The 22,223-nt window shown below is 27.8% G+C and overlaps 3 protein-coding genes across 7 annotated transcripts; 1 reads left to right on the top strand and 2 right to left on the bottom strand.

Moving 5' to 3' along the window:
• The first annotated feature begins 2,388 nt into the window (after positions 1–2,388).
• Positions 2,389–8,831, top strand: LOC130670302 (calcium-independent phospholipase A2-gamma-like). Of its 5 annotated transcripts, XM_057473652.1 has the most exons (8): positions 2,389–2,844; positions 5,059–5,600; positions 5,697–5,813; positions 5,900–6,112; positions 6,187–6,213; positions 6,316–6,524; positions 7,912–8,317; positions 8,396–8,831. In XM_057473652.1, exons 1-8 carry the CDS (start codon positions 2,729–2,731, stop codon positions 8,647–8,649), a joined length of 1,884 nt encoding a protein of 627 aa, XP_057329635.1. In that variant the 5' UTR covers positions 2,389–2,728; the 3' UTR covers positions 8,650–8,831. The 5 variants fall into 5 exon arrangements, with proteins under 5 accessions (XP_057329635.1, XP_057329632.1, XP_057329633.1 ...); XM_057473649.1 differs by having other exon boundaries at positions 2,392–2,844; positions 5,059–5,813; positions 8,396–8,830; XM_057473651.1 differs by lacking the exon at positions 2,389–2,844 and adding an exon at positions 2,991–3,052 and having other exon boundaries at positions 5,059–5,813.
• LOC130670304 (phosphomevalonate kinase) lies at positions 8,681–13,535 on the bottom strand. Its single transcript, XM_057473654.1, has 4 exons — positions 12,951–13,535; positions 11,595–11,800; positions 11,372–11,521; positions 8,681–11,292 (listed from the first exon to the last, which is right to left on the bottom strand). Exons 1-4 carry the CDS (start codon positions 13,034–13,036, stop codon positions 11,171–11,173), a joined length of 564 nt encoding a protein of 187 aa, XP_057329637.1. The 5' UTR covers positions 13,037–13,535; the 3' UTR covers positions 8,681–11,170.
• A 2,960-nt stretch (positions 13,536–16,495) lies between these two features.
• LOC130670305 (60S ribosomal protein L29) lies at positions 16,496–18,275 on the bottom strand. Its single transcript, XM_057473655.1, has 4 exons — positions 18,199–18,275; positions 17,908–17,969; positions 17,772–17,836; positions 16,496–16,654 (listed from the first exon to the last, which is right to left on the bottom strand). Exons 2-4 carry the CDS (start codon positions 17,942–17,944, stop codon positions 16,538–16,540), a joined length of 219 nt encoding a protein of 72 aa, XP_057329638.1. The 5' UTR covers positions 17,945–17,969; positions 18,199–18,275; the 3' UTR covers positions 16,496–16,537.
• Positions 18,276–22,223: the final 3,948 nt, after the last annotated feature.

Genomic DNA, 22,223 nt, shown 5'->3' on the forward strand with positions numbered 1-22,223 from the left:
AAACTATACGTAGCATTAAAAAAGGAAGTATCACGTTTTTATCAGGGTTACCGAATGTACTTGAAATCAGTTTTACTTTTAGCAGCACCAAAATCATTGTAGACCTGTGTTTTGTTTATTGAGTTATCGCTCTTACGAAGATTCATACGTAACGATCGACAACACTGGTTTCTTGAGTTAAAATAATTAATTTAAAATCAATGAATTGAAAAATCAACTCAATGTTGAGTTTTAATATTCGTTAATAAATTCTCTGTTTGCAAGTCTACAATTTAATATATTTTTGTGACAGACACTTGAAATGTACGACATTTAGCGCCTACAGCCGGATGCTAAAAATATTAGATAAGATACAGCTGGTAAAAAAGATACCTAATCGTTCTAATAGTGACGTCATCAACGGATCAAAAAATATTTTTTGGTTACACGTGCGATAGCACGTAATAATTATGAACACTAACCACTCATACAAATAATGGCAGCATTTACAATAAGTCACCAGTCGTAGACAAAAAGCTAATATTTAAATATCACAAAATGTTCACCTGAAATAGACAACGAAACGTTAGCTATTTGATGCTATTTTTTCCTAATTGTCTGCTATTGATTTATACAAATAGAGAGGTTATACAATCTTAATATTTAAATTTATTTTTAATTATTTAAATATAATCTTAAGTCATTTTAAGGCATTTATTATTTTTTTGAGCGCACTTTGATGCATAACAATCAACATGTTGAACACGCGAATGACAACAACAAAAATGGCAGCGTAAATAAGATAGTCATCAAAATGCTGTAAACAAGATACTATAAAGTAATACAAACAACAATGACAGCATTTTTCAATTGTCAGCTGACAAAATAAAGCTAACATTAAAATATAAACAAACTAACAACTCAATGTTATCTTTTAAATAACATAAAAAAGTCGACATTAAATTAACATTTTAGGATGACAAATTGTCAATTGACATTAAAATGGTAACGATTATTTATTTCCAAATAGTCATGATGTATCACTTCATTTTATGATAACTTATTTACTGAATTTTTTATAATACGTTTTGTTAACATTTTTTTGGTAAATATTAAAAGTTGACTCTTTAAAAATTCCATTTGTCATCATTTTATTAACATTTAGGAATACCCGAAAGTTGACTTGGAATGGGCAACTGAAAGCTAATAAAAAGCGAGCCAGCCACTTGGAAATTGGGATAATTTCTTGGAAATGAAATTTTTATGTTTCGAAGCGGGAAATTAAAAAATTTCAAATTAACAATAATCAGTAATTTAATTTTAATGTATTGTAATGTAATAATTATGTTTAAAATGGAATGTAGAACTATGCCCTGATTAAAAATACTCATGGAAAAGTATTGAAAATTTTTTCAATTCTTTTCAATCCATACGGAGATTTTGAAAAATATTAAATGGAATTTAAATTTCGATCATTTGAATACTTTCTAATTCTTATAATGGAATTTAAGAGTATTGAAAAGAATTCAATCTTTCATCATTTTAGAAAAAGATTCAGAAAGATTCGAAAATGTGAATTTATTTTAATTTATTTCAATTCAAGTCATAATTGGAAATATTTTGGTATTGAGGGAAATTCAGAAAGATTGAAAATGTCAATTCATTTAAATCTTTTTCAATCCAACTCTTAACCCGAAGTATGGAACTATTTTGGTATTGAGGAAGATTTAAAAAGATTGAAAACTGTCAATTTGTTCGAATTTTTTTCAGAGCTACTCGTAACTCTAAAATTCAAAACTTTTTGGTTATTGACGAGGATTCAGAAAAATTAAAAATATTAATTTATTCAAATCTTTTTCAATTCTTTGAAAGTTTAGAAATTCTTATATTATTTTTAGATTCAATATAATTAAAAAGTATTAATTTTATGTCCAGATGAAAACCTTGTGGAATAGGATTTATTCAAAAGTATTCAATTCTCATCTTTTTCAATACTTTTCAATGAGTATTTCTAATCAGGGCAACCTTAACGATATTTTGCAATATTTTATAAAATATTATTTATTAAAACCGATGTCTTTATTCGCAAATACTTCACATAAATTTATCAAGAAAAATGTGCTCACTTTTCTACAAATTATTTTTATTAGATAAATATTAATTTGAAAAATGATATACTTCTAATGAATAACAATTGACGTAAATGTAAACACCTCAATAAAAAACAAAAAATAAAGCATATACTCATAAGTCCGTATTTGTACACAAACGTTCTCATTTCTACGAAAAAAAAATTGAAAACAAAGTCATGCGGTATTTAAACAAACAACAAAATAGTTGACTGTAATTGCACCACTTATTGATTAAATTAAATCTATTTACACATTAGATTTGTAGCGTATATTAGAAAAGAGTAATACAACATCCTAGAATACGCGTGCCAATTACGCGCGTCACAACATATATTGATATCGCGTGATATTATTTTCAAATATTGAAAACATTGCCAAAAAAATAAAACTATAAAAGACAACGTTTGCATTCGTTTAAACTCAGTAAAGTAAAAACAGCAGCAACAATTAATATCTTATTTAAATTTTTAAAAAATATTTTTTTACAGTTTTCATTGTTTTGAAAATTTGAAATATTTGTTTATAATTTTAATAGTGATTTAATTTGAAATTAATCATAATATTTTTCAACATATTGTGTTTTTTTTTCCAAGTGAACATTTTTTTTATCAGCATTAATGAAAACAAAAATAATTAATAGAGATGTTGGAAAACTGATTTATTTATCATTAAATAATAAAATGGTGTTACGTAAAAATTTTAGATATTACAGACAAGGTGTAACGTTGAAAAGGTAATAAATAACAAAAAGATACTTGTGCTATATACAACTATATATATTCATGCATATATATAAAGAATTAAGAAGTCAATTTAGTTGGTTTCACTCTCAATGACGAGATAGTTAATTTTATCTTTTATCTATGATTGTTATTACTAACATATTTAGTAAATATGTACAGTCACTTTTGTAGTTCTACGAAACGTTTGATAAACATTAGGTTACACAGTAAAAAATATTGTGTTAAATTTTTTGTGTTGATTGTTTTGTGTTAAATTGCCATATTTAACTGTGTTACTAAAAATTTTAAATCGATCTACTATTTAACACTTTAAAAGTGTTACCTGGTACGCAAATTGAATTATCAACATTTATTAAGTGTTTCTTTATTAAATTTATGTTGGAAACTCAATCGATAGTCACGGAAGAATTAGAAAAATGAAAATGAAATCGACGTTTTATGAACGTCAAAATTTAACTTAAAAGTTTTTTTTATTAACATATTAAAATTACTATTTACTAAAAGCTGAAATGTTTATCATAGTAATCAAAAAAATTTAGTTATAATTTCGAATTATTTTGTGTAATGTAAAGATTATTTTTTCGCTAAATAAAAATGTGTTTTTGTTTTTTTAAAATAAATTAATTTTACTATTTACTCCTGGTATGAAATATTACGTGATTTTTTAAAATCTTTACTTTAATAAGAACATTGTTTACAATAAAGAAATAGTTAAATGTTAAATAATAATTGTTGTCACTTTTGATAACCTCAAAATAATATATATATTATTTTTAAGGAATATCTATAGTGCAAAAATATGTAAAAGTTAACATTTTTTTTATGTTGCCACTGACATTTAAAAAGTGATGAATTTATTTCTCGTATTACCCGAATTTTGTATTTAAATTTTAACACAAATTTAGTCTTTTAAATTTAACACAAATAGTCTGTGTTAAAAAATAATACAATTATTGCGGACCGTTTCTAATACAGATTATGTTTATTTTAACACAATATTTTTTACTGTGTAGGTGATATTTAAAATGAAAACTGCCCTGTCAAAAAAATCCATATGGAAATTTAGCTTAGATTCTTATGTGGGTTTACATATGTGGCGTTTTCGGATGGATTCCCATATGGTTTCCTTTAGGAATCCAGCATAGGTCCCCCCTGATTAAAAATATTCATAAAAAAGGATTGAAAATTATTTCAATTCTTTTCAATCCCACAGAGGTTTTGGAAAGTATTGAATGGAATTGAAATTTCGATCATTTGAATACTTTCTAATTCTTAAAATGGAATTCAATATTGAAAAGAATTCAATCTTTCATCATTTCAATACCGTCCAATATGGAATTATTTTGGTATTGAGAAGGATTCAGAAAGATTCAAAAATTTCAATTCATTTGAATTCTTTTCAATCCCATACATGACTAAAATTCAAAACTTTTTTGGTATTGAAAAGTATTCAGAAAGATTAAAAATATCAATTCATTTGAATCTTTTCCAATTCCTCGGAAGTTTAGAAATTTTTATATTATTTTGGGATTGAAAAGTATTCATTTTATGTCCAAATGAAAACCTTGGGGTATAGAAAGTATTCAAAACGATTCAATTCTCATCTTTTTCAATACTTTTCAATGAGTTTTTATCAGGGCCGATATAGATTCTCACATGGGTTCCTATGGAAATCCACATGGAAATCTGCACTATGTCAAAATAAAAATCCAGGTACTTACAGTTTCCCATGTGAAGTTCCCATATGGGAATTCAGATACCCATATGGTTTTCTACAAGGATTCCCATAGGGGAATGACAGTTTTTTATGTGGGTTTCTTACATGGGAATTTCGAAACCCACAATTTCCTATGTGGATTTTCCACATAGGAATTTAGATACGCAGTTTCCTATGTAAAGTTTCTATGTGGAAATCTAGGTACCCACAATTTCTTATGTGGATTTCCCATATGGAAATCCAGAAACCCATGGATTCTTATTTAAATCCATACACTCCTATATTAATTCTTTTGGAGTCTTATATAAATTCATACTTTCCTTTATGGATTCCTATGAGTTCCCATGCAATTCCACATAGATTTTTTTGATAGAGTGATTATTGAAAACTTCTATTGGACTGCTGTGTGATTGTTTGTAAAAACTACATTTTTTTTTTTCACACAAATTTACAATAATAATTTAATAATAAAAAATATTTTTTACAGAAAGCTTACAGATGGTGTAACAAATCGAAATGATAGTAATGTAACCGAAAAATTATCACATTCTCTGAATATTTTAACTCAATCCAAAATCAGAATGCAAAATCAGTGGAAATCATTAACTAATTCAAAAAACTTTTTATCTATTTTGGAATACAATAAAAATGTTCAGTTAATATTCAATAAATACTGGATGGATGTAACTAAGAAATTAGTTTACCCTTTTATAAAAAATAACAAGAGAAATTTTTCTGATAACGAATTGACCAACAAAAATATTGATCATGAAAAGAAAGTAGCTATCGTTCAAAGAGATAATAAAATACCAAAAACAGTAAACCAAGAAACTGATGATAAAAATATCGATGGTAAAAGACAAGTTTTACAATCATCGGTTGTCACGTCAGATCAATTATTACAAAATACCAAAGACCAAATATTAGCATTACCCCAATTATTGAGTGATTTCTTTATAAAATTAAATCCTCGAGTAAAAGAATCCTTGCCATTGACTACGATTCCTAAATGGAAGACTTATGTCAAAAGTAATATCACAAAAGATAGTATTCTATCAAGAACAAAACATATATTAAATAGTATAATTATCGCTGAGTCAAATACTTCGCAAATAAAAAGAATAGAAGATTTTTTAGCGCATGTAGAGCAGTTTCCAGAAGCAAGATATCATGCTATCAAAGAAGGCGCAGTAAAAACACTGTTGCGAACGAGACAGAAATCGAAGGATGAGAAAGTAAATGGTAAAGCGAATAATAAATTTCTTTTTACTTATAATTATTTAAATAATAACAAATAATATATGACAATATATTTTTATTATAATTAGCATCTATCCGAGAAGCTCTTGCAGTAGTGGGATACATCGATCCTCTTCCTTGCCGAGGTATCAGAATTCTTTCGATTGATGGGGGTGGTACGAGAGGACTACTTGTCATTGAAATGCTTAAGAAATTGGAAAAATTAACCGGACGCAGAGTACATGAGATGTTTGACTACATGTGTGGAGTCAGTACGGGCGCAATTCTTGCAGCAAATTTAGGTATTTTTTAATATATAAAATTATATAATTATATGATTAATTTTAATGAATATACTGCTTATTCATGCTAACAGTCATAAAATGGAATGACCCTAATAACGGTACTTATTAAAAATATATAAAATAATTATAGTAAAAATTATTTCATTTTATTTTTATAACAGTTACAAAGACTTTTAATGATGATACGTTTTAATTAACAGGATCACCGAAACGAAAATCTTTAGATGAAGTTTCTGATTTGTATAAAGCACTCAGTATGAAGATTTTTAATCAAAGCGCACTTCGTGGAACAAGTAGTTTAGTATGGAGTCATGCATATTATGATACTGCATTGTGGGAACAAATGTTGCAAGAACAATTGGGAAATGAAGATCTCATAAAAACGGCACGTGATCCTCATTCACCGAAGGTAATTATTCTCTATAATAACTCATTGAAATAATAATTTATTTTTTGCACACCTCAAGCGATTAATTCACTCACGTTAAATCATCTTTACACTTTTTTTATTACGCTCTAAAATGGGTTAAATTGTATACTAGTACAAAGATAATTTATTAAACAATAATTTCTACCTGGTATTAAGTCTTCATTATTCCATTGATTTAAAATTAATTATTTTAATCCAAGAAACCAGTGCTGTCCATTATCGTGTATGAAATCTTCGAAACGACGATAACTCGAAAAATATAATAAATTGGCCTGATTTATTGTTACTAGCTTTGTATCTTTTGTCGCAAGACCCCTATTAAGAATTATTAATAAAATTTTTTTTGTTTATTTGTAATTAATAAAAAACTTACGACCGGTAGTTCACGAAAAATTGAACTGAAAGTCAAAACTAAAAATAATGAAACCAAAAAAAAATTAAATCAATAAGTTAAAAGTTAAATAATAATTAAAGAGCAAGCTGCAGTCACTATGTGACTGCCCAAATATCGCTAATAAATTTATAAAATACTCAGAAAAAAAAGATTTCTTGCCGCAAAAACTTTTAATTTGCACCGAGAAATTTTTATGCATTATCAATAGAGCCAGGATTTTTACGTTAATTTAAAAATAATTAATAATTAGTGGTGTGAAATTTTTGATATTACGGGGAAAATATTGGTCTTATGAAAAAAGTTTTAGAACAAAAGTTGTGGGAAATTTAATTTTATTAAAAAAATGTCTCTTATGATTTTCTTATACGATTAATATTTTCACCGTAATTTCAAAATTAAGATTTTCATAATTAACAAAATTTTGAATCATTCATTATGAATCTTAATTTCTGAATTACAGTGAAAATATCGATCGTATAAGAAAATCATAAGAGACATTTTTTTAATAAAATTAAATTTTCTACAACTTTTGTTCTAAAACTTTTTTCATAAGACCAATATTTTCCCCGTAATATCAAAAATTTGAACTGTTCATTTAAAAAATAAGGCAAAAATCTTGTCCCTAATTATCAATTAAATACAAAAATTGTCTTGGGGCGAGAAAAGTTTTTTTTTGGTCAAGAAATAATTCCTTGCACTGAGTAATTTTTTCTAGTTCTAAATAAATTTTTGTTTTCAATTCACAATGCGAAAAATTTCTTGGGTAAGTAAAAGTTTTCTTTAGGCGAGTAAAGATTTTTTGTGTCAATGAATCCTTTTTTTTTCTATGCAGACTTTTTTGGCTTTGAAAAGCTTCCTAAAACCAAAAGGGAGTTTAAAAATCTGTCATTACTCTCTTAATAATATAGATTATCATGAGCGATTGAGGTGCATTTTTGTTTTCCAACATTTTTTTTTAATGAATTATTTTAGTTTTCAGCTATCGCAACTATATTCAATGATGCGCAAGTAGCAGCATATATATTTAGAAATTACACTCTACCACCACGTGTAGAGAGCCAATATATGGGCTCTTATAGACATAAGTTATGGGAAGCTGCAAGAGCATCAGCAGCTGCTCCGACTTATTTTGAAGAATTCAAACATGGAGATTATATTCTAACTGATGGCGGAATAATAGTTAATAATCCTTGTGCAGTAGCTATTCATGAAGCTAAACGTTTATGGCCAAATACTCCCATTCAATGTGTGGTATCGTTTGGAACTGGTAGAACGCCACCAATTATTCCGAACAGTGAAGGCAAAATGAAAGAAACTGTTGCGTCTAGTTGGAAAGATAAATTTTATAAAATTTTAGCCAGCGCCACAGACACAGAAGGTAGTGAATTAATTTACATTATAATTCAGATGGTTAATCAGGATAACGAATCAAAAATTAATTGTCTTTTTATTTTAGGAGTCCATATAGTATTGAATGATCTTTTACCAGATGACGTTTACTACCGATTTAATCCTTATTTAACGGAAATGGTGTCTATGGATGACGTAAGACCCGATAAAATGGCATTATTGGAGCAAGATGCGCAGATGTACATTCGAAAGAACGAAGATAAATTTAATCAAGCTGCGACAGCGTTAAGTCAAGAGAGATTATTGTCCCAGAAAGCTATGGATTGGGTAAAACTTCAAAAAGAGATAATAGGATTTTAAATTTATTTATTATAGAAACAAATGAAATTGCATTTTCTTTATAAAATATTTATTTATTTATCATTTATTTGGCCATTAAGTCGAAGTTTATAAGGCCATTTATAATACAAAAATAATAACCATAAGTTATTCTAACTGTGATATTAATCAGTACGTTTATACAATTCAACTTCTTATTTAGAGTCTGTTACTTTAGATTCGAATAATATATATATATATATTGAGTTATTGAAAAAAGTTATAATATAAAAATAAACTTATCAAACATTGTGTATTATATTAAAACCATTTGCTCGATTTTTTATTAATCCTTACTCTGTATATTCGGATTGTTTTTTTGGGCAATAAAAAGATCGAAAAAATTATCAAGTTGGAGTTCGAAGGTATTATTAAAAATATTTTTTTAATGATACCTTGATACAGCCTGTCGAATCAAGCTGCGAACGAGTATATTACACACCACGGAAAAAATATCAGTGGAAAAATTACAGTTTTTAGTACAAAAACAGGACCCTCGTATAAAAAACTTCAAGTACAATAGAACCTCTATAACTCGAACTCCAAGGGAGAGACAAAAAAATTCGAGTTATAGAGATTTCGAGTTAGGCAGCAGGAGCTGTCGAAATTGATGTGTGTTGCAGTGAATCCTAACTAAGTCTAAAGGTATGATAATTTTACAATCGCCAACAGAAAACCTGACGTCAGCTATAAATTCCATTACCATTTTGTAGAGCTGGTAATCCTAATAAGATACTTACGGTAATAATTTTAAATTCGAGATAAAGAGGTCCAAGTGTATTCGAGTTATGGAGGGTAAAAATGTACAGAAATAGCTTGTAGGGACTCACTAATTATTTCGACTTATAGAGGGTAAAAGTTTCGAGCAACGGAGGTTTTGGGGCTTGGAGGGAAGGGGATGAAACATTTCTTCGAGTTTAGGAGGTTTTCGACTTATCGAGGTTCGACTTACAGAGTTTCTACTGTATTATACTTTGCACTGTAATAATGGAGACAACTTCTTGTTATAAAGTAATTACAAATATAGATACCAAATTTTATAGCTTCTAATGTATTTTTTGTTGAACGAAACTTTACTATGCATAAAGCGTTATTAAAGACTGAAAAAAGTCTTATGTAGAACTGTAATAATTACTTATTTTTCACCAGATCTGTATGTGAAAGTTTAAATTTTTGCCTCTGTGCGAATAATGTTTCTGTCCGTTAACTGAAGGCATTCGTAATTTAAATTCTGATACTTGTCATTTAGTTAATAATAATCTCAGACCTTTAATTTTATTTACGTAGATGACAGTTTTGACTTGGTGATTAGGTTTTATAAAAATAAGGGTGAATAATAATTAGTATTTATAGTTTCTGCTTAATTATAAGTTGCAAATCACAATTTACGTTTGCGCTAATAGATGATCACTAGAGTGGTCCAAAAAAAAAAGTTTTTTGGCTATCATTCCAAAAACCTCTAAGGTATAAAGAAAATTTCCTCCAAAGCGCAGCTTGATATCTTAATTCTTCAAGAAGGGTCATTCCATGTCAAATCGACCAATAATTGGAATCGACCCCTTTCGATTTGGACGAATTTTGGTCAGAAGTTTTCTCTCATCATATAACGAAGTTCTGCCAAGGGAAAAAAAATTAAAAAAATTTTTTCAAAAGTTATGCAATTTTGAAAATTTCACTAATTTTCCTGTTTCTTAAACTTATTCTTCCAAGATCTCGAAATGTATTACAATTACTCTAATGATCTGAGCTAGGTTTTAAAGAGGATACTTAAAGGTACCAAAAAAAAATTTTTTTGAAAAAAATTTTCAAAAAATCGCTTTTTGGGAAAATTTTGAAATTTCCAAAATTGCAAAAGTCGATGACCGCCATCAAATTTTTCGCTCAAATTCAAAAGATAGTAAATCACGTCTTAACTGATATAAATGTACATTGACTATCAAATAAATTTAAACGACAATTTTACTATCTTTTGATTGACTTTTTTGCCTTAAAATAAATTTTTGAGCCTTAAAATTAAAAATTACAAGTGAATTTATCATTTTTTTTATTCAGTCAATGCCAAAGAAAGAAAAATTTTTTTCTGTATTTTCCATCAATCAGTCTTGTAGGAAATTTAATTCTCTACAAAAAAGTAGTTAATTAGTTTTTTCGTAATCCTAATAGGTAAAAAGGTATTGAGCTTTAAATATTCGCAATAAAAAAAAATTTAATTACATATGAAGAAAATTAAATTCAGTATCCATCCGCAAGTACTAGCTTTAATTGAAAAATATAATGAATTTGGGACAAAAGATGAAAAACAGACTACGGATTATTTCAGCCGACTTCACCTTGGTCTGAAATCGTTTTGTTTCATCCCTAGTCACACAATATACTATTTCGTGACAAGAAATTAGATATTGTCTTTTTTAGGGCACGTTGAAAAAATCTTTACGCAACTTTGTCAAAACTATAAAATTTATTAATATAAAAATTAGAAATTTTAAAAAATTAAAATGTATACTTAATTAATAATTCGGATAATATTTGCTATAATATCATCCAAGTCACCACGCTCATTAATTATTTCTAAATCCCAGTCATTTACATCATCTAAATCGCATTCAGTTTCGCAATCGTCAATGCCTGTAAAAATAAAATAAATAAACAGATAAGAAAAAAATATTATAAGTATGATTTTATACTATGATCAAATAAAATTCACCTGGTGTAAATTTCCACCCTCGCTGAGATCTTATGTCGTCATTACATTTGATTCGGATAGTTTTACAAAGTTCTCCATATACTTCTTTGAACCATTTAATGTCCGTTTTACGTCTAACGTCGCTGATTATCCAGATTTTTTTACTTGGTGCTAAACAAATCTTAATATCTGTCAATACTCAATTCAAATAATTTTTTATAATAAATTATTTATAGTTTGTTACCATTATACATTTCAATAGCTGCTTTACAAAAATAACCGTTATCTTCACGTCTTTTATCTTCGCCCCATTTTATCATTTCGAGTCTATACTTTTCTTTATACTCTCCGTCACTAAGTAATTGATTCATGTCTAAATTGAATGACTTTGCCCAATGACTTTTTATGGGACCCGAAAGTTTAATGATAATACTTTTTTCAGAACCAAGCCTGCATAACCAGAATTACTTAAAAATTATGTATTCATAATTACAATAATAATAAGACAGTGCCCTCCACTTTTTTAAAATTTTAAATGGCTTTCAATTGTCATAAGCGTATCAAAATTTAATCAATTGATGAAAAAAAATTAAAATCTTAATTGAAAAAAAGACAACGTAATAATTTCACCGAGGTATAGATTTTAAAATAAATTTCAGTAAAATCTATGAGTGTAAATGTAGCAGACATCAGAAAAAATTTTAAATTATAAATAAATAATTTAAATAAATTGAAAAATAATAATTGTAAAAAATGCACTTATTAATTTCAAAATTTTTTAAATGCACATTTTCAAAAATTTTATTTTTTAAATTATTTACTCTATTTATTTATAATTATAAATTTGTCTAATACATTCACACTCATTAAAAACTTCATATCAATTTTACAATTCAAATTTTCAAATTTTTTAGACTAAAATTTATTTATTTATTTATTTAATTTTAATGCCAAAGCAAAAGCCAAAGATATACATAATTATTTATAATAAAGTACACGTGTATGAAGTTTAATAAACATTATAATTTGAAATGATTTAAAAAATAACAATATAAACTCTGTAATAAACTAATGATAGAAAGAGAACGAAGTCTAATCATTTAGGAATAAACATACTAGGGTTTAAGAAGATAAGTTTGAATGCTCAAAATTTAAATGGCTCAAAAATTAAGTACAAGTTTAATAAATCTGTAGCACAAATTTTTAGTGGCCAGGTTCATATTTATAGTAAAATATCACGTTCCAATTTCACAAAAAATTCAAAAGCTTTACTTTATTGAATAAATTTTGTTTAACTCCTAATTGATAGCTCCCTGGTGAAAATTTTTCGGACTTTTCTCTGAAAAACTCTGGAGTCTTTAGAACTTTGGAACTGAGTTTTTCAGAGAAAATTCCGAAAACTTTCCATCAGGGCTGTAATTATTTTTAAATCCTATATCTCGGCGAAATTACTACTACGTTGTCCTTTTTTCAATTAAGATTTCAATTTTTTTTTAATTAATTAATAAAATTTGAATACCGTAATGCTAGTTCAAGGTCATTGCATATTTTTAAAAAGTGGGGGGGGGGGGGTATTGTCTGAGAATGTCCTTAATTTTACCTTTTCTGCAAATTATCAGTAATATAATCTTTCCCTGATTTTCTTTTTCCACAAAATAATAAAATATGATCTGGATTATTTGTCATAATTGAACCTAAATATTTTTCCGTTGATGTTTATTTCAAAGTTTAGATGCAAGAAGCCTGAACGCAGTAATAAAAAAAAATGGGTTAGATTTTTTGTGAGCCCAATCTTCCATCGGTAGAGTGCGTTATTTTTCAGAAAGTACTCGTTTAAATCACTACGCGGGAACTGTCGTTTTGTTAAATTTGAGGTGAAATGTCTTTTCTTTTCCCCATACCTCCCATACTCAGAGAAATTAATGTAACTATCCTTGTTGCATTCATACAGTAAATAGGAATTCAAAAACAATTACTCTCCGAGACGGAAATAATAATTTTTTAAAATACTAAATTTTTAGCTCTCTTTTAAAACTTGATAAAACACTACTCTATTAAAAAATCCGTGTAAGATTGCATGGGAACCCATAGGAATCCATGTGGAAAAAGTATGTATTTATATAAGAATCCATTAAAACTAATATAGGGTATGGATTTATATAAGATTCCCATATAGGAATTCATACAGCTATGGGGAACTGCCAGGAATTCCAACATTGAAATACTCCAGCGATTCCAGTCTAAAACACTAAGAACTATAGTTAAAGCGCCATCCCTGATTAAAAACTCCGATTGAAACCAATTAATTCTGATTGAAAGTCTATCGGATTCAATCGGAATCCAGCGGTTTCAATCGGAGTTTTTAATCAGGGATGGTTTGTGTCAAACAAGATAATACACAGAGATCTCGGAATTCCAACCGTAAAATCTGAAATAAAACAACTCAGCATCAACTATGAGACTAGATTACTGTATCACCCCAACACTCTAGCAACAAACCTACTGAACGTCGAATAAATTAGCTGAAAATTGAAAAGATATAAACTGTCAGATCTGAAAAACCGATTCAACTAATTAAATACCTCGCAAGCCATAGAGTTTACCTCTAACACCTGTAATATATGTATCATCCCAGATAGCAAAATGACGTCTTGAGAAGTTCTGAATGAGTTCCTATTTATGATTTGGACGTCTTAAAATATGTTAAAGAAGTCTTTAAGAAGTTCTCAAGATATCGAATGCGCCACCTAGCGAACTCAGTAAGACGTCTTTAAAAGGAGTTCTCAAAGAGTTCTTTTTTCTGACTCCGCAAATAAGACTTCAGAATGAACTTACCATGACGTCTTAAGGAGTTCCTAATTTTGACTTCAAAAAAGTTAAAAAAAGCATACAATAAGACGTCACAAAACTGACGTCTTATTTATGAAGTCTTCAAGAACTCTTAATTAAGAGTTCTTAAAAATGACACCTTTAAGAAGTCATTATAAGACTTCTTGAAGACTCCTTTAAAAATACGTCGTAAAGCAGTCATTCTGACTTGAATGCTGTCTGGGATAGAAATTACTTAATGTTAATTGGCAGATTGTAGTATAAATTAATAATAATAAAAAAATATAGGAAATCCACATAGGGAAATTCAATCACCAGAGCAAAAATAAATAAAAGATCGAACTGTTTTTACATTCCACTTTTTATAAATGTAACCATATCATACAAACTTTCTTCTGGATCTAGTAGATTTTTAATGATACTGGAGTTAGCCGACGTCTAATAATTTTTGGATTTCTTACTTCTTCAATGTTCTTTCAATGTTCTACATGTATATATTTTTTTTTGTGATTGATTTGTTAAAAAAATAAAAATTCGAATTGTTAATCGCTACTAACTTCAAGATCATGATTTTTGACTAGTTAGTTAGAGCAATAACAACTATGAACAAAAAACCCATCGTGACCACAGATTTTGAAACTGAAATTCCCTGACTTTTCTAGGTATTCTAGTCAAATAATTAAAAAATTCCCTGACTATATGTAGTTATATTTAACCATTGGAAATATTTATTTAATTCGACCATGATGGAAATTTATTTATTTATTTAAGTAAAAAACGCCAATCGGCAATATACATCAAAAGTTAACAATATTAGAATTTTTAATAAAAATTTTAATATAAATATTGAAAAAGAAATGAGGGTACAACAAATCTATGTATGCTGATTGAGATGCGCTAATGGAACCGCAGTAGACGCTGTTTAATCGCAGATATAAATGTGTTTATAGAACCGCCCTGGAACACTATTTCATTATGTAGCGAGTTTATAAGATTGGCAATCCGATTATGTGGGCCATTAACTACATAACTCTTGTTAGACTTAGTTGTTTTAAGCAAACGGTTTCGCCTCAAATGTAGACCCGTGACCACTAGTTCGAAGCAGCTTCTAATATCAGGAGTATCAGTTAAGTCGAAATTTGTCGGACTTTTTTCTGAATAGTTCTGAAAAGTCTTTAAAACTGAGTTGTTCAGAGAAAATTCAGTTCAGTTCAGTCAGTTCAATAAATAATCAATCATTGTCGTTAAATGAAACTTTGTTTTATTATTTGTCAATGTTCATAGTTTTTTTTATTTATTAAATGAATAATTTTATACTTTTTATTTTAAATCTGTTTTTATATAACGTACTCTAATAAAATATAAATAAACTTTTCATTTTCACTAGGATAAATTTCATAACTAAGAAAGTTTAATAGAATAATAATAAAGTATTAATGAAATACGCGAATAATAAATATAGTGAAACTTATTAGTTCAATATTTGTGTATACTTTTAATGTTTATGGGTTTTTTACTCGTCAATATGCATGTTAATAGCTTGAGGATCCTGACGATTGGTTTTTACCAAGGCTTTATTTTTCTAACAGCCTCTTTACTTCTAACTGCTTCATTTTTTCGCTATTTGACAGAAAAAAAAATTTATCGGATTTTTTAAATAAAATTAAAAGAAGGTAAAAATTTTTTCAGCTTGCGACGAAAATCCCTGATATTTCCAGAAATGTGACTACCATGCTGGCAATCTAGACTTGATTTCAAGAATGGTGTAAGTGAAACAAAAACATACCGTTCGTTTCTCAGAACCACAAAGAAAAAAGACCGTACTGTTTTCAATTTCATTACTCCTTCCATTGAATTTCTCGTTAAAACTTTTTCATAAATTTATGTAAATATAAACATATCATACAAACTTTCTTCTGGATGCAGTAAATTTTTAATGATACTGAAGTCAGCTGACGTCTAACATTTTTATGATTTTTTTCAAAACGATAAATTATAGAAAAATCGTATTTCAAAAAAATGCACTTATAGTTTTTTTAATTTTCTGTATGTGCCTTTTTTTTATTCAGTTGTTGAAAAAAAAAATCCGAATTGTTAATTGTCTGCTGACTTCAAGATCATGATATCTGACTAGTTTGCACAACATTTATGAACAAAAACCTCCCTTAGAACAACTTGCTCACAACAATCAATATCTCAGCTGATTTGTATGATGATAAAGAAATTGCAAAGGAATTTAAACACTAAAATGAAATTCTTACCTGTAAGAATATTTAATTGTAATAAAATGGATAAAAGAATGAAACTGTAAACAAATTTGATGGATTTCAAAGTTTATTTTTAATTATAAACATATAATTATTTTCCTTTTGATTCACGAAGAGCTTTACGTTCTGCTGCTCGTTTCAATTGTTGTTTGGGATTTAAATTATGCTTTTTAGCAAATCTCTGGTTCCTTAAGAACTTCAAATCCATCTGTAATATAGACATAGTATTTTAGTAATGATTATTTATGATTAGGACCAGGATTTTTGCTTTTATTTAAAAATAACAATCAATAATTAATGGTGACAAATTTTGGAATTACAGTGGAAATATTGGCCGGACAAAAAAATTTTATAAATAATAGTTGTAGGAAATTTTATTTTCTAGAGAAAATGTCTCTTATGATTTTTTTATACGACCAATATTTTCACCGTAATTTCAAAATTAAGATTTTCATAATTAATAAAAATTTGAATAATTCATTACGAATCTCAATTTTGGAATTACGATGAAAATATTAGTCGTATAAAAAAATCATAAGAGAAATTTTTTTTATAAAAATGAATTTCCTACAACTTTTGTTTAAAAAGTTTTTTTATAAGACCAATATTTTCGCCGTAGTATTGAACATTTGAACCATTCATTTCGAAGTTAAGGCAAAAATCTTGTCTCTATTTATGATACTCAAAGTAGCCGGCATCCGACAATTTTAAAATTTTTCTACACAAAATTTTTTAAAATTCTTCATATGCATTCCTGGTTAAGAATTCCGATTGAGTATAATCGTAATGAATCGGTTTCAATCGGAAAAAGTGCATAAAAATAAAAATACTATTTTCCGATTGAATCCCATTCAAAATTTTTAATCGGAATTAATCGGTTCCAATCGGAAAATAATATATTTTTCGGAAATTTCCGATTCGCTCCAACAAGATTCAATCGGAATCCGATCAAATCCTATTGAAGTGAATCGGGTTTCTCAACCAGGGATATTTTTAAATTTCTGTCTGTCAGTAATTATTTTCTTGGTGGAACATAATAAAATTTTTAAATGTCTGCTACTTTCAGTATCGTGATTATTGTGTGATTTAAAAATGATACTGAAGTTAGCCGACGTCTAGTAATTTTCGGATTTTTTTTAAGCGAGAAATAATAAAAAAAAAAATATTTGAAAAAATTGCACTTGTAGTCTTTTAAATTTTCTACATGTGCATATTTTTAGTTTTTTATTTTTCTTGAAATTTAATTGGTAAAAAAAAATCAAAAAATTTTTAATTGTCCGCTACTTTCAGGATCTTCATTTAAAATAGTAATTATATAAATTTACCCCAAGAGTTGATTCGTGTCTGTAACGCTTAGGTTTCTTGATTCCATTTCTGTGAGCTTTACGGTCTGTGAATAAAATAAATTTATTAGTTAGAGGATCAATTTAAAAGATTTCTTAGCAACATGTTTCCACTTACTCTGATTGTGATTTGTGTGATTCTTGGACTTTGCCATCTTTGTGGTTTTTTATTTCTCGCTGCTGTAAAGAAAATTTAATGTGTCAATTTTACTTTGAAATCGGTCGTTAGATTTAGAGGTTATAGCGTTTAAAAATTTATGTAGGAAGAAATTTTGAAAAATAAAGCGACATTTTTTTGATAATATGAAGAAAATTATTTTTTTAAATACATTCCGATGAAAATTTATCAAAATTTGTGGAATTTAAGTTGTTTTTTTACAATTTATAAAATTATGACAAAAATACCTACCACGTGAATGGAAGCGGAAGCTTGAAGAGTGCGAAAGAGCGTGAGTGGCCGAGAGGACAACTAAGAACTGCATAGAGATGAAAAATGACCGTCATTTTTGTGTACAGACAAATCACGAGAAGTTTACTGGTAATTTCTCATCGATTGACGTCAAAAAATTTTTGGAAGGTTTCTGATCTGATAAAATCATTTCCTTGATAATTTTTGACGTAAGCATTTGTAATTGTCAGTAAACTGCAAGTCGTATCACTCAACATAACGACCGATTTATATATTTAAAAATATTCCTAAAAAATTTATCTTCATTCTTATTTAGAAGCAAAAGAGCGGCAAAAATATTTCCGATTAGTTTTTCATAAAATGACTTTCTGAACAAAATTAAGTTAGCGCGGGAATCGCCATTAAATTCAAAATGTACCTTTCAAAAATAGACGTAAATTTGCACCAATTTTCCAAGTAACTTTTTCATCTGCTTGTGAATTGACGTGAATTCTGAAATTCAACTTGACCGAAATTTACTCTTTCAGTATCAGATGACAAAATGCCAGGAAAAGTTAAAGAGCGGAATTTGCGGCCAACTTATTGTTAATTTGTACTCATATTACAGTTAGAAAACTGAACATTAGAAGTTGACGTATATTTGCCGTCAATTTGAAGGAGGTTAGGCTTCGCAACTCTCATAGCCACTTTAGTTTGAAGCAGTATGACAACCGTACTCCGAATTTCTCTGCTTTATGTCAAGTCTACTCAAAATGGATGTTTAGATGCAGCTATAGTTTTTAGAAACTCTATTTTTTCTTTACTCAAGGAGAACTACTTCATGTAAACTCTCCTAATAGCACAGTTTGCTTTAGCCATAGTTTACTTACAAAATTTTCCTTGAATTTTTCTTCAAATATCCGTCAACCGGACTTTTCCGTTTTTGACGACAATTTATACACAACTTGCTGTATAACTTGACGTAAATTTACTACATAGGGATGTACGATTCAAGATCGATTCTCACTATGATCGATTCATTTATGAAGACTATTCGATTATTTTAATCGATTCTTTTCATAAAAATAATTCGAGAGATCGATTCTTTCAGTTGAAGATTGATCGACTGAAAACAAGATGGCGGATGACCGGGAATTTTAAACTATAAACTTTAATTTAATAAATAAATTTTTTTATATTTAAATAAATATTTTTTGATTAAAATATTTAGTTTTTATCAATTAATTTTATAATGACAATCAAAATAAATTTATAATTTCAAAATCGATACTATTGTAAATCAAAGAAAACTCGTCTGATATCACTGCCCTGGTGGAAATTTTTGGAAATTACCTCTAAAAAACTCAGTTCCAAAGTTCTAAAGACTTTTTCAGAATTTTTCAGAGGAAATTCCCAAAAATTTCCACCAGGGTGGATAATCCCCCGTCTCGATGAGATCGAGAATGAACGATAAAGCATAATTATATATAAAAATTTTAAGATAACTATCAATTTGGTGTAAGAAAAGGTGTTAAAAAAAATTTCTTTTACCAAGAAAATTTTTCTTGATTCGAGTTAACTTTTTTCTATGCAGTTATAATTCGCAAAAACATCAGAGAATTGTAAAATACATTTAGGATGAATATTAATAGCTAGAATTATTTTATAATATAAAAATTATAAATTTGCTTCAATATAAACCGCATTCATGCATGTAGTTTGGGTATTTTGCTACAAAAGTTTTTCCTTTAGTTTATAAGGTTCTTTATTTGTACTTGACGTAAACCTAAATGCGTCTTTCAAATTTTAGTTTCTCTACTCTGCGAAAAATTATTGGACTCGGTATAATTTAAATGACAGTGCAAAAATTTTGGTATGAAAATTACACCAAATATCGTGTTAAATTTAGGCGGTGTGAATTAGAAATTTTCACACCATTAAGCGTGTATATGTGTATAAGTTATGATAATTTTGCGTTAAAGGACAAATAATCATAAAAGTCTTAAAATGTTCAAAAACCGAGTTGATATCTAAATAAAATGAGTATAGTTATTAATTTCGTAGTTACAAATGTTCAATATTCGATGTTTGCACAGTAAAAACACTGAGTATTTTTTACACTGTTATTTCACACTATACGGTACAAAATTTTTTTAACGATTCGGGATATCAAAATGTTCGTGCACCAAGTAATTCATTATCCTGAAATTTTTATTCTGAATAAAAATTTTTTTTCCAAAGCTCTACATATTTTTACACTGTAAAAAAAGTGGTGTTAAAAATGGACTCGTTTTAACTCCGCCCGATGTAAAAATGAAATTACACCGGTGTTAAAAATACCGATGTTAAAGCGGGGTAAACTGCGTCCACTTGGAGTATTAACTTTAACGATTATAAAAGACAAAAAATGTCAGTTTTTTATGAAAATTAATAAACAAATATCATTTATTAACAAGTATAGTGATCGAGTAAGTAAAAATATTCACCCCTGTTTAAAAATATTGATTGAAGAGAATTAAAAGTGATGAAATTCGAATTCTTTTCAATAATTTCAAATGATTTCAATTTTTTTGTTTGTATATATAGATATACAGTTCGCATGGAGTGACCGCTTCTCAATTATTTTCAATCAATATTTTTAATCAGGGACAAAATAAAATATTTTAACACCGGTAACGAATATCTACACCGGCAGCGGCGTTATTTTAACACCGGTACAGAATATTTACACCGGTGGCGACGTTATTTTAACACCGCTTTCGGGGGTAAAATTAACACCGATAATTTTAACATCTACACCGCTTGGACTTACCCCGGTGATTTTTTACAGTGTATGCTTAAATCGAACAACTTTTACTTATTTTGAGAAGTTTATTTCTTAATATGACAGATATTTTTTTGAAGAGAGTTGTGTTAGTTTTTTATAGCAATGTCGATCGTATACATCAAAGTGCGCACAAAAAAATGATAAATGCCTTAAAATAACTTAAGATTATATGTCCCTGATTAAACAACTGAATTCGATCGAATTAAACAGAATTAAATTTTTAATTCTATTTAATTCAGATAAATTCTGTTAATTCGGCACCTAACTTAAAAATGAATTCTGTCTACTTCGGCAGGAAAACCAGAATTTATCCAAATTAAAACGAATTTAAATAATTCTATTCGGTTTAATTCTGATTAATTCAAAAATAATTCTCCAATTTCTGGTTCTGAATCCGAATTAAACTGAATTAAAACGAATTTGAAATTTTTAAATCGGTTTTATTCTGTTTAATTCAAATTCAAATTTTCAATTCAGTTGAATTCTGTTTTATAGAATTCGACAGAATATAACAGAATTAAAATTTTTAATTCGGTCGAATTTAGTTGTTTAATCAGGGGTAATTTGTATAATATATTATTAAAAATAAATTTAAATATTAAAATTATATAATGTATATATTTGTATCAACCGATAGTGAACCATTAAGAGTTAGTAGATAAATGAAACACTTTATTGTAAAATGAGAAATCGTTTTTGGCTGTTTAATTTATAGAATAAATTAAATCGAAGTAGTAATTTTTTCAGTTTACAATAAAATATGCTAAGTCTTTCTTTTTTGTTTATTTACGTATTTTTAATTCCATTACTATTTATCCTATCCACAAGCCCCCACAAATTTAACAATTTTCTAGCATTAAGTCAACATAAAAATGCTTAATTTGTTAACATAAAGATAAAATTCTGAATCTTGTATGTCAACACAAAAAAGTTGTCAATTTGTTACCTTCTTGGTACCAAAAAAACTAATTGCTATTTGTCAACAAAACGTTACAAAGTGATATCAAAAAGTTGACAAATTGTTACGTACACCATAAAGTTATCTTTTTGAGATATAAAAAGTTAACTTATTGCTGGGCATTAGGGGTGATATTTGTTTGAAAAAATCTGCCTTTTTACATCGCTAAATAAATGCTAACATTTTTTTTGTTAACTTTTTCGATACAAAAAAGTTAACACTCGGCCACTTGGGATAGGGTAGAGGTACCATTTGTGGCCA

The sequence above is a fragment of the Microplitis mediator genome, chromosome 6 (assembly GCF_029852145.1).
Source record: "Microplitis mediator isolate UGA2020A chromosome 6, iyMicMedi2.1, whole genome shotgun sequence".
Classification (NCBI taxonomy): domain Eukaryota; kingdom Metazoa; phylum Arthropoda; class Insecta; order Hymenoptera; family Braconidae; genus Microplitis; species Microplitis mediator.

Excerpts from the sequence above, each read along its gene's own strand:
- LOC130670302 (XM_057473649.1), top strand. The coding sequence starts at position 2,729 with ATGAAAACAAAAATAATTAATAGAGATGTTGGAAAACTGATTTATTTA. Across the intron at positions 2,845-5,058 it reads CAAGGTGTAACGTTGAAAAG|AAAGCTTACAGATGGTGTAA; the intron begins GTAATAAATAAC and ends TATTTTTTACAG. Across the intron at positions 8,318-8,395 it reads CAGCGCCACAGACACAGAAG|GAGTCCATATAGTATTGAAT; the intron begins GTAGTGAATTAA and ends TTTTTATTTTAG.
- LOC130670304 (XM_057473654.1), bottom strand. The coding sequence starts at position 13,036 with ATGACAAATAATCCAGATCATATTTTATTATTTTGTGGAAAAAGAAAA. Across the intron at positions 11,522-11,594 it reads AGCTATTGAAATGTATAATG|CACCAAGTAAAAAAATCTGG; the intron begins GTAACAAACTAT and ends AGATTTGTTTAG. Across the intron at positions 11,293-11,371 it reads AGGGTGGAAATTTACACCAG|GCATTGACGATTGCGAAACT; the intron begins GTGAATTTTATT and ends TTATTTTTACAG.
- LOC130670305 (XM_057473655.1), bottom strand. The coding sequence starts at position 17,944 with ATGGCAAAGTCCAAGAATCACACAAATCACAATCAGA. Across the intron at positions 17,837-17,907 it reads TCACACAAATCACAATCAGA|ACCGTAAAGCTCACAGAAAT; the intron begins GTAAGTGGAAAC and ends TTTTATTCACAG. Across the intron at positions 16,655-17,771 it reads GACACGAATCAACTCTTGGG|ATGGATTTGAAGTTCTTAAG; the intron begins GTAAATTTATAT and ends TCTATATTACAG.